Source organism: Camellia sinensis, chromosome 7, assembly GCF_055761805.1.
Source record: "Camellia sinensis isolate YWXY chromosome 7, ASM5576180v1, whole genome shotgun sequence".
In the NCBI taxonomy this organism is placed as follows: Eukaryota; Viridiplantae; Streptophyta; class Magnoliopsida; order Ericales; family Theaceae; genus Camellia; species Camellia sinensis.
The window spans coordinates 27,127,326-27,140,166 of NC_138967.1; the positions used below are offsets into that span (position 1 = coordinate 27,127,326).

At 36.6% G+C, this 12,841-nt stretch overlaps 1 protein-coding gene across 1 annotated transcript; it reads left to right on the top strand.

The window, feature by feature from the left end:
* Positions 1-4,370: 4,370 nt before the first annotated feature.
* LOC145795011 (histone H1-like) lies at positions 4,371-5,636 on the top strand. Its single transcript, XM_082877606.1, has 2 exons — positions 4,371-4,722; positions 4,811-5,636. Exons 1-2 carry the CDS (start codon positions 4,624-4,626, stop codon positions 5,342-5,344), a joined length of 633 nt encoding a protein of 210 aa, XP_082733732.1. The 5' UTR covers positions 4,371-4,623; the 3' UTR covers positions 5,345-5,636.
* Positions 5,637-12,841: the final 7,205 nt, after the last annotated feature.

Below are 12,841 nucleotides of genomic sequence, written 5' to 3' on the forward strand. Positions count from 1 at the left end.
AAAAACCCAAAAAAAAAAACACAAACAGAGCATTAATAAACCAAAAATCAAAACATGAATAAAATTTTTAACTCCTACACAAATTTTTAACATCAAAGCCTAACTATTCTTATTTTCCCCAATTTGAACATAAAATTTTAACTCCTGCACAAATTTTTAACATAAAATTTTTAACTCCTACACAAACAGAGCATTAATAAACCAACTCCTAGACAAATTTTTAACATCAAAGCGTGAATAAAATTTTCCCAAATTTTTCATAAACCCTAACTATTCTTATTTTTCCCAAATTGAACAAATTTGAAATAGACATGCATGCCGAACAAATTTAAAATCACAAATAACCAAAACAATACATATATATATATATATATATGTGTATATATACATGCATGCCGAACAAGAGAGAAAAGGAAAAATCAAAGATGAAGGAAACGAACCAGAGTCGGAAAGAGAGAGAGATCCAGAGCCAGAAACAAACTAGAGCCGCACGTCGCTGAAAGCGAACCAAAGCCGAAAACAAACCAGAGCTTCACGTCTCCGAAAGTGAACCAGCACCGAAAGCGAACCAAAGTCACAAGTATACTGCTGTGTTGCTGCTTGTTGTTGTATCTCTTGCCAAAGAGAAAGATTAGGGCAAAAAAAAGAATATATACAGGTGGTATAAGAGTAAATATTTCAAAACACTAAGGACATTTAAGTATCTTTACCCTCCGCATAACACCCATGAGAATCTGAAGCAGCTTGAACCAACTTTTGAATTTCATTTTTTTTACCTTCCGTATAATCTGTAAAAGTTAAAGTTGAAGTAGATTGAAGTCTGCCAAGCAGTTTGAATTATCTTTTTTTAAGCTAAAAGCTAGAAGTTGGGTAAAAAAAGCTTGAACCAACACCACCATTGTGATAGCCAATCGGCTATTGGACGGGTACAAAGTAATATGTATAATGGAAAGTCTAGACATATCCGTCATAGACATAATTCCATACGACAATTACTCTCTAACGGAGTTGTCAATTTAGACTATGTGAAGTCTAAGGACAACATTGCGGATTTGCTAATCAAAGGGTTAAATCAATTGTTAGTAGAGAAGTTGTCAGAAGGAATGGTTTAAGGCATGCAGTGTAATATGTTACCGGAATGGAAACCCAACCTAGTTGACTGGAGATCCCAAGATCTAGATTCAATGAGACAACCTAATTGCGTGTAACGATAATATGTCATTGAGGAGGTTAAACCTCTAACCATTTCTTTTATTAGTGATACCTGCAAGTGTAGAGGTTAAGCTAAGCTTTTGATGACTCTAGTGTGTTGAGCTGTTGAGCTGAGTATAGTAGGATACTCAAGTAAAGTCACCTGTGTGAGTGTGAAGTAGGGTCACTTCTATAAGAATTGACAAGGCCGAATTCTTTAAACCACTCATTGAGCCATGCTAGTATTCTAAGGCCAAACCGGTCACAACTGTAAGAACAGAATGATGGTTAGAGTAATACTTGTGTGAGGTCTGTTGTCTTGGTTTACATAAACGACAGAATAGTTCAAGACTTCATGTTCACTAGGCAGTCAATAAATTTGATAAACTTCACTAGGAGGGGTTTAAAGCCAAAAGCTACCTTTTTAATGTAGGAGTTATTCCGTTGCACTTTCTTTTCATGTCTTTGTTTCTAAGCCAAAAATAATAGTTTTTTGGTGACTTTAATGCAATATTAAAATGGGTTCCAATCCTCAATTGAGATGAATTAAAGTGGGTTTAGATTCTTTGTAGTGAAATTTTTACACCACAAAAAAATGACAAAAAACCATTAAGATTTGAATTATAAATTGACTCATTAAGTTTGCCTTATGAAAGAGGTGTTGGGAAAGGTGTAAAATCTTTTATCCCACATTGATTGTAGAGGAGAGCATTAATGGATATTTAAATCCCATTTTTTGCCTAAGGGTGTGAGGGCATCTAAATTTTTTAAAGGAATAGAGTTATGGATGCTTCAATGATGGACTTGGGCCAAAACTATGGTCCAAGTTCGTTATGCAAAAATTGCCACATGCGCTTACGTGCACATGCTGTTTGCCCGCCCGGACTGAGCCAGGTCCGTAGTCCGTGATTTGTGGGTCGTGGATCTTGGATCTTGGGCTTGGGCTTGAGCTTGAGGCTTGTTGGACTGGATTGAGTATGGGGGTTGGGCTTGGCCTACCCATCTTAATCTTTTTAGGCTAAGCCAGATTTGTGGGCTGCAGGAATATACACACAAATCATATATGTATAATAGAGCTGGTAACTCCTCTATTCATGATGGATTTTAATCCATCAGTTTGCAAAAATTAAATCTTGCATTTGTTTCAGTAGAGCCTCTTCTTCTATCACTCCATGTGTATAAAAGAAGGCCCTTATCCTTTAATTTCAACACCAGAATTTTTGATATTTTTGTGTTCTTCCAAAATTCCAGTTTTATTTCTTCCTAGTTTGAGATAGTGCTGCCTTAGTTTTGTTCGTCGAAGCTATACAGTAGGTACATTGCTGTAGTTGGTCTAACTGTCGTATCCTAGAAGACAAATATCGAAGAACCTCCAGTACTCAACCGGTGATGCGACAAATCTGTTTTAAGGAAACTGTCTAGTGCAGGGTTCGGTTTGCTTCATTTTTGCTATTTTATTTGATTAAGTATTTCTGTTCAATTTGCTTGTATGTATTATGGTTTTGAAATTTTTAATTCCTAAATATGAATCTATTTGTTTATCTAATTACAAAATTTTTATAACACCCAATCCTACTATAATGCAAATGTATTCACATAACATAACCAAACCTCAAGCAAAATGACGAAGCCAGCTAAGGACAAGGGGGTCACGTGTCCCTCTGAAGTTTTGATAATTAGACTACTCCCCTATGTATAAAGTTTATATATCGCTTACCCCTAATAAAATTATAATAGTATCTCTCCTTAAATCATGTAAAATTCTTTGTATTTTTAAAATTTAAAAAATGTTCTATTATGTTCTCTTTCTCATTTTTACACACGCCTAGTTGATAGGTCAAGACAATAATTGAATCAACTGATAATTTATTTCCTATTATAGAATTTGTTTAGTTGTTTATTTCTTTTCATTAGTTGAGTTGATAGTGTTGAACTTATTAATTGTAAATTTAGTAGTTTGTTTGCTCCTATTATTGGGTTAATAGAATTGAGTTGTTGATTATGAATTTATAAGTTACGATGATGTAAATCTCATAATAATTATAATATTATATCTCACTGATTGAAAAAAAAAATTAAATAAAAAATATGTCTAAGTTATATCTTGTATTGCTTGTTATAAGGAGAAAAAAAAATGTAATGTTACGATAATGTGTACTTCCTCCACGTTAAATTTTTGGCTCCATTATTGCTCAAGCATAACCCTGTGGCAAAAAAAAAAAAAACTCAATACACAAATCAAAATTCAAATGCAACCTTGTAGGCAAACATCTCCACCTGTGTCCTCTATAACCTATTCTGTTACCATTACACTATTTTATAACAAGATTCATGTTATTAATGGGTGACCATCGCATTGATAGATGACAATGTCTGTGTTTGAGTGAGAGAGAGAAATTCTCATATTCTATCTATCCTTACAATTTTCTTTATCAGGTAGGCATTACAAATTAACAATTTGATATACTTTACATTTGCAGTTTAGTTGAGAGACGATTAGTTAATGAGAGAATGATTATGCACATTGTTAGAAAAATAAGAAATTTCATTAGAATTTTAAAAGCTTAACGTTCCTATAAATATTAGTGTCAAATCACCGAGTTAATGTAATTTATTCACAAGTTTCATGAATTATGTCACAAAAATTTAAATTATGTCATAGTCACAATTACCTTAACATATTTCATATAGATGAGACCTCAAGACATTGAAACATCAATGGGATGAGTATATCTACCTCAAATAAAAGTTGTTACATTTAGAAGAAAAATGTTCAACTTGTACAATTCTTTTACAAAGAGATATATATTCATTTCATATTTGAATTTCACAATTCTTAGACCAATATACATCTTGCTTAAACTATGACCTAAAATGATCAAATCCCTCAAATTTAGTAACAAGAATTTTAGCAAAACCCCCTCAAATCTCAATTCTTTCATACAAAACAAAGCAACAAACACATGTAGCTTTGAGATTAAATTTCTCTCAAGTAATTTGATTCCCATGAATCAATCAAATACTTATTAGAAAGCAGAACTCAAACCCTACAAAACCATTCAAATCTCATTAAAATCTATGGAATATAACTCAAGTTGTGTCCCTAACAAATTAGATGAAAAGCACACAAAACACCAAGACCAAGCCTTTATCTCGATCCGTATGACACCAAAACAAGCATCCTTATCCGTGGATTCCTTTTGATCTACCGGCTCAAATTCAAACGTATCTTCGAATGATCGATCCGCGCGAGAAGCCTCTCCACCAATCAGAACTCTTCCTTTTTTGAGCTTTTAAACCTATAAATAATTAATTTCTTCATCATATCCAAAAAAATTAAAACAAGAAAAATTACAGTCCTCTGATATTCTCTCTCTAAATTCAGTTTCTCTCTCTAAGTTAAGTTTCTCTCTCTTGCTTTGCTTTGCATTCATGGCGTCTGTGACGGCAAAAGCGAACTCTGCGAAAGTGACGAAAGCGAAGAAAACGTCTGCTCCGAAGGTGCCTCGAGCACATCCTCCTTACGTTGAGGTAATGGATTAAACGCATTTGTTTCAGTGTTTATTGCATTTCTGTGAATTTGTGATCTGATTGTGAATTTGTTTTTGTAAAATCCTAGATGATTACGGATGCGATTGTGGCGATGAAGGAGAGGACTGGTTCGAGCCAGTACGCGATTGCGAAGTTCATCGAAGAGAAGCAAAAGGCTCATCTGCCGCCGAATTTCAAGAAGCTTTTGCTCGTTCAGTTGAAGAAGCTCGTCGCATCTGAGAAGCTTGTGAAGGTTAAGAACTCGTTCAAGCTGTCTTCGGCGGCGAAGCCTGTATCAGCCGCTGTCAAGAAGGCTCCTGCTGCGGCGGCGACAGTGAAAGCTCCCGTGAAGAAGACGGTTGTTGCGAAGGCGAAGGCGAAGGCGAAGGCTGTAGGCGGTGCGAAGGCGACGGGTGTTACGCCGGTGAAGACAAAGAAGGTTGCGCCGAAGCCAAAGGCCGTGTCGAAGCCTAAGAAAGCTGCGAAGACAGCGACGGTGAAGTCGCCGGGGAAGAAGGTGGCTGTGGCGAAGAAGAAGAAGGCTCCGGCGAGTGCGGTTAAGAAGCCGAAGAGTATCAAGTCGCCGGCGAAGAAAGCGGCGACGAAGAAGGGGAGGAAGTGAGGAGGTAGTGGTGTGGTGTGCTGTGGTGGTTTGTTAGGGGTAGGGATGTAGGGTAGTTTTGTAAATTTGTGGAATAGTGGGGGTTAGTTTGAATGACAGTTGCTTTTTTAGTTTGTGTTTTGTTTTTAATTGGGTTTGTTAACTAAAAGCAGTTTGATTTAATTTTAGTATCTTTAAAAGAGTTTAAACCAGATGGGGTGAAATTTCAGTTGTATGAAGTGTGTGTTTGTTTTGGTTTATTTTTCTAGTGTAGTTTGGATATGAATGAATGACAAAATATGGAATTTGACAAGTGTTGAAGACATTTTTTGGGTTCTTTAATAGTTTGTTATTGACAAATTTTATCGAAAGATTCAAGCTTCAAATATTATGTGATTCATACCAAATTTGCTATGGTATTTATTTAGAGTATGAAAGATTGAAGTTAATAAAAGATTAAAGTTTTACCAAGAATATGACGCCATCTATTAAAAATGTATATTGAAGCCATGTGATTTGGATTGAAATGTGAAATCTATTGTATAATATTTGAATGGCCTAGGCTAGTCTCAGATTAGACTGAAATGCGGTGTTGGATATGTTTTGATATTTTAAATTATTTAATATTTGTATAATTTAAATTATTTAATATATAAAATTTATTGAGTATTTTTGGTCAAGTTTGACAATTTATAAAAAAATTAAAAGGTTATTATTATTTATTAAAAATCAAAAATTGTGACTGTAAAATTCTCAATTTTACTTTTTGGGGCAAATTACATATACACCCCTCAAAGTTTGGCTAAATTACAGATACATCCCTGAGGTTTCGGAAATTACATCCCGCCTCCTGAGGTTTGTATTTTTATAACAATTTGCCCCCTGAGGTTTATATTTCATAACAAATTACTCCCTAATTTCTTATGCAAATATAGCATTCAGGGGGGAATTCGTAATTTCTCAAACTTCAGGGGGCATTTGTAATTTAGTCAAATCTCGAGGGGTGTATATGTAATTTGCCCTAATTTTTGTTTATATATTAATTTATTTAATTTTTTAATATATATTTTTTTATAAAAAATCAAAAAGTAAATTTAAATATTCTTATTTTTTTTTCAATTTTTTAATTTAAAAAGATAAAAAATATATTTAGTTAGAATATTTTATTTTTATTGTAAAAGAAATTATGTTGATTAGATATTAATAATTATTTTGATAGAATTAGATTTTTTTATTAATAATAAATATAATTTTTAAAATAAATTATTAATAAAAATTTAATTTAATTAAGTAATTATTGATATTTGATTAACATAATTTTTATATATTTTATATATTTAACAATTTACATTAGAAAATGAGAGAGAGTATTAATTAGTGCTATTATTAATGATGTGGCAGTGAGTCCCACCATGAATGATTTGATGTTTTGGTCTTGGTGTTGTATTTTTATTTTATTTTATTTAGTGTCATGTCATTAGTGATTTTTTTATAATTCTAAAATTAGTGGTCTCTATCATTGTTGTTTAAATTATTGAATCAAAACTGTGATAAGTTTACAGACTTAACAACGCTGGCTAGTCCACATCAGCCTGGCCCAATTTAAAACACATCCACAAATAATGAAAAATGCTTTGGACCTTTAATTTAAAGGTATCACTAGTGTTGTGGCAGTGAGTTTCACCTATTGTCACTGTCAGTCACGTGTCTTAATTAGAGGTGTGTTATTAGAGGTCTCTAACATTGTTGACAAATAATATACATACCACTAGATAATGAAAAAGCATTGAACAATTTTTTTTTTTTTAAAAAAAGAAGCTGAAATTATTCTCATTCATGACAGTTACAAAAAACTACTGAATTATGAAGATTTTAATAGAAAAAAAGTTTTCAAAATTTTAATTACAGAGTAGGATTGAGCTCATTTTCTGCAAGCTGTTTTGATTTGCAATTTCTGCAAACCTAAAACCAAAACCTGTTGTTGCTTTAGTGAAAAATGAGATTGAAAATTGCCTAAAAGCCACTAAAATCCAATCTTTTTCTTTCTCTGCTAATTTCATTTTCAAATGATCTTCAGATGGAATCTTCCCGCCACTTCTCAAGGTTGCGCACCACCGTGCCATCAGCTCATCCTGTGAAACGGCACACCCGTTAGTACAAGCCATGAATACAGAAAGAATTGTGCAGTATTGGCCTCATTTGGGTATTTGATTTTTAGCATTTGTAACGAAAGTTAAAAGTTGACTTTTTTTTTTTATATTTAAAGACATTTGGGAAGTTGATTTTGAGTCACTAATAAAATTACAATTCTATTATTTATGGGTCAAAATGTGCTATATGAGTGAAGTTGTAAATATTTTAAATTGAATGGGATCAATTTAGTCATTTTACTGTCATTTGACAATATAAATATATATTAATTGTGTGGGTGAAAATCTGACCACACTGCCTGCTTAGTGATCAACGGGAGAGCACAGGCAGAATAGATGGCTTCAGCAACCTATAATAGAAAGAAAAGGCTCCGGCGGTGGTTCTTCCACCCGGGGGCACTCCGACGATCAAGTCAGTATATCTCAAAGATAATCAAGTGTTAAACTTAATACTCAAAACATAAATTGCATACCTTAGACCCACAGGGGTGCCTCTCTTTTATAATATATTCAATCTAAGTCCTACTAGAAGTATGACTTCTATGAACTTCAATTCAGTGTTTACTTTGGACTTCTTAAGAGATAAAGATAAACTCCCTAAAAGCTTTATCCTTATCTTGGTTAAGTCCCCTCTTCGTCTTAGGACTCTTGTCCCTTATTCGCTTATCTCGGATTCCGATATCTTCGGAGATAACCTCGGCAACTCCGAGATCATCTCGGCCTAACTACCACGACACGTGGCACCTCGGTTGACACGTCGGCGTCACCATGCCACGTGTTGGTATTCAGAAAATATATTCCCACAACTGCCCCCTAGGTTCTATTACCTCGGCATTCTGAGGTGATGGAACCTATACCGATATTTCGACATTTCTTTTCTGAGTAATGGCTCAAAAACTGTTTAGCCGAGATAATCCACTTCCAGTCGATGTGCTCTCTTCGGAGAACAAGGTTTCGAACGTACTCTCCACGCGCATGAGGTGTCATGCACTTCTAACCGTTCCCTTCAAATGCTTTATTTTTATTGGCCCGTTCCTGCGACACGCCTTAAGGCTGTCTTTTCATCCGTCTGCGCCGTCTGACGTATCCGTCGCTCCAGGCGTAATAAATGCCCTATTTTTGCCGCCGTTTCAAGTTTTTGACAAAACTTTTCTTTGCCTCTTTCTCTCTTCACTTTTTCATTTTGATTTCTTGCTCTTTCTCTCTCCGAAAGCTCTTTTTTCTTCGAATCTGCCATTGCTTCAATCTCTCTTCTGAAACTGTCTTTAATCTTCTATTCTTGCGAAGCTTTCTTTGCTGTCACAACCGATTTCTGATCTCGGCGAATATTGCCCTGGCTCCATTTGTTCTGGTAAGATTCTGTTCCTTTCACTCTTAGTTCTCTTTATGTGCTTTCGTCTGCCTGTTGTCATTATTGCTTTTGTTCAAAGCCTTGGATTTGTTTGTATCTTGAATCGTGGCTACATCTTGAACACTTGCACTATTTCACCACTTTTCTTGCCACTGTTCTTGATTTTTTTACTTCTGTATTTCTTTCGTTTCTGAGAACCATACCTCTGCTCTTTGATTCTGAAGCGTCATCGTTTTCTGTTTTTCGTATCTGTCCCAGATCTGTGCCTTCGATCTTGATCTTCATAGTTCTTAGGCTTGGGATTTGTGTGTAGAACCTTTAAGTTTTAAGGAAAAACTGAAACAAGCCTTATCAGTCCTTTCCTACGCCTTTGTCGAGGTTTTTGCAATCCTTCTAAAACGCCCATCTCCTGAAACACATTCCTTTTTGTTTAGGCCGATGTAATGGGTATGTGGAGGCATAGGGTAAATACCCCAACAAAACTCGAATACTTTCGGCAGGAGTTTTCCATCCCATCCGATGTTCACCTCAGACTAGCTGGGGATGACGATTCCATTATGCCCACAGAACATACGATGCCCTTTCCTATAGTAGCTTTCACTGAATGTGGACTTCGGCTTCCACTTAATCCCCTGTTTCGTGAAGTTCTTTATTTCTACAAGCTGAACCCCATGCAACTTACCATCAACTCCTATAGGGTGATTAACGGTATTATAGCTTTAGCTAGGCAGAAGAATCTTAGGATCACCCTGGCCGACCTTCAGTACTGTTATACAATGTGCCCCCTCAACCTGAAGGAAAGGGGCTTTGTTTATTACCTTAAGCCGAGGTCTACCGAGTTCAAAATTGTAGCCGACCTCCCAGACTCCAACAAGGGGGCTGGGGATGACTTTGTTATCGCTTCGGGAAATTGGGAATTTGGCCCAGACGAAGATGTCCATCTCTACCCTCTTCCTCGATCAGTTAAAGAGGGCAAGGGTAAGAGCCCAGTGCCAACACTTAGTTGTTTTTATTTAAGTCTTTACAATTTGGTCTGTTTCTAAAGTCTGTTTGCTTGTCCTGCAGATTTTCATCAACCACCAAAGAACTTCCGTCAATCCTTCTTCCCTGGAAAAGACTTAAAGAAGCTTCTTGGTCTTCCTATCCACAAGCGCAAGGCTCCCCTGTTGTTGAACTTCATTCCGACATATAAATCCACTTTACCCGACGTCTCAAAAAGGAAGAAAAAGAGTCTTTCTCCACCTACTGCCACAACTGTAACCGCGTCTTCATCCCGAACAGATCAAGGATCCACATCTGATCCAGCCGATCTTCCATCCACTTCGGCCCCCTACTTAATACCAATTCCAGAACGTAAATGTCGACAAAGACTTGCAAAGACTGCCGAGATGGTTCGTCCAAGGCCTGTCGTTCAAGATCTTCTTGCTGACCTTCCAACCAATGCTGATGCTGTACCAACGCATGCGATGCCCCCACCAAAGTCGAAGAGAGTAAAAAAGGCTCAGCCCAAGGCCAAGGCTACTGACACTGAGGTTGAGGATGCTTTGCCTATTTCTCAGCTGGCAGCAAGCAAAAAATCAACCTCTGCTTCCACCAAGAGGTCTGCTGAGGCCCAACCCTCAGGGTCTACACAATCAAAAAAGCCAAGGTCATCGTCTACGACGACCTCGGCGTCCAAGAAGCCCGACGTTCCATGGGCACCTGAACTAACTCTGGAGGATAGGCCTATTATGGCTAGTGAAAGTGCCGACGATATTAACGTTGGTGTCGCCCTCAGCACTGCTCTTCTCCTTCCGAAGGATTTGGAACGAAATGCTAAGCTCAGTGAGTATGAGAATTACGCTCTCATGCTCCAACACTCCGTTCAAGTAAGTGTTCCTGTTTGCACTTGTGATTTTTCCTTCTGTTTCTTACTGAGAATATTTTCTAACACTCCTGTTTTTCTTCAGGCCATTCAGCACGCCCATTCATTTTCAATGCAATCTTTTGAAAATCGGCAAAGATTGGTTGATATGAAGAGGGAAGCATCTTCCATGAAGAAGGAGATCAAATCTCTTGAATCAAAGATGAAAAAACTGGAGGACCAGGCCGAGGCTGCGACTAAGGCCCAACAGATGGCTGAAGAGAAAGTGGAGTCTGCTGAGGCTATCCGAAAAGTAGCTGAAGCTGAGAAGAAGGAGGCCGAAGCGAAAAAGGCCCAGGCTAAGAAGGAGCTTCAGCAGGCTTTGGCCACCAAGGAGGCCGAAGTCAAAGAGGCTGATGAAAAGGCCTATGCCCAGGGTATGGCCGACGTCACAGAGGATTATAAACTTCAAGTCAGGCAGGCATGCAACAGGGGATTTTCCCTTGGTTGGATGTTCCTGATAAAAAAACTTGATCTCCCTGTTGACTCGCCCTTTCGTAATGCCGATGCCATTCCTTTACCATTTCCTCCTCCAAGTCAGGTTGAAGACGAATTAGAGACTGAGGCTGATGCCGAGGATGAGGATGAAGGGAAAAATGATGATGAGGCCTTGGTGAGGAAACCCAAGGATGCGGCTGAAGCCAAGTCCCCTCCTTCTGCTGAGCAAGTCATGGATTTAACCTTGGATGAGGAGGGTGATGAGGTTGGGGAGGCACCCAAGGAAATTGCCATCAGGCAACTATCGTCCGACCTTCTTTTGGCTGAAAGAAATCTGGACAATACGCTGGCTGAGATTGATGCTGAGATTGAAGCAGAAAAGGTTGCCGAGGAGGTTCCACCAGAATCGTCCGAGGTCCCAGTCCCTGCAGCTGCTAATACTGAAGAGTCTTGATTTAAAATGTCTTTTGTACTTTTTCCTTCTTTTTTTGCACTTTGTACTTTTGTCATCTCTTTTAATTTCTGGACAATGCAAAACTCCTTCTTATGGCCGACGTAGCTTTTTTAATATGTAATTGTAACTGTAACTGTAACTGTTCTTTCTATGGATGTTTTTAGTCTTGTGATGTTCTGTTGATTGCTTCTGCATAGTTCTATACTTAAAAATTTTTGCATGCTTTTTCATTTTGCTTCCTTTGTGCATTCTTCTTGGGGTTACATACCTCGGGTATAACTACAAAACTTTTATTTCGGCAAGATACTGACCTGCAAACCTTTCATAAATTTTAACAGATATAAAACATATACTACTTAATATAAACTTTGCAAGCTTCTTCTCAAGTTTCAACAAGTATTAAACAGTGATCTCGGTCTAACCTACTTGTAAATTGCTACAAATTTCAACAATATACTTAGCCTTTACTTCAACAAATTTCAGCAGGTGATTACAAACTTGTAATTTGCTACAAATTTTAACAAGTGTTAAGCATCTACCTTAGGGTTAAGCAACCCATATATTGCTATGAGAACTTAAGCAATAACCTCGGCTTAACTTCAACTTGTAAATTGCTACAAATTTCAACAAGTGAAGATAAGGAATCAGCTTAATTCCAACTTGTAAATTGCTACAAATTTCAACAAGTGAATTAAGGAATAATCTCGGCTTAACTTCAACTTGTAAATTGTAACAAATTTCAACAAGTGAAGATAAGGAATCAGCTTAATTCCAACTTGTAAATTGCTACAAATTTCAACAAGTGAATTAAGGAATAATCTCGGCTTAACTTCAACTTGTAAATTGCTACAAATTTCAACAAGTGAAGATAAGGAATCAACTTAATTCCAACTTGTAAATTGCTACAAATTTCAACAAGTGAATTAAGGAATAATCTCGGCTTAACTTCACCTTGTAAATTGCTACAAATTTCAACAAGTGAAGATAAGGAATCAACTTAATTCCAACTTGTAAATTGCTGCAAATTTTAACAAATGAATTAAGGAATAATCTCTGCCTTTTCTTTGCCCCCAATGTGAACCTGAGTTTGACTTGGGTTCACATTAATTATGTCTTCAATAAACATCAATGCATAACTTTATCAATCATATGTGTTGAAAGAATTCTGAAAGGACTTTATTGATGATATCGGCCAAAAAATGATGCACATCTAATGATAGAA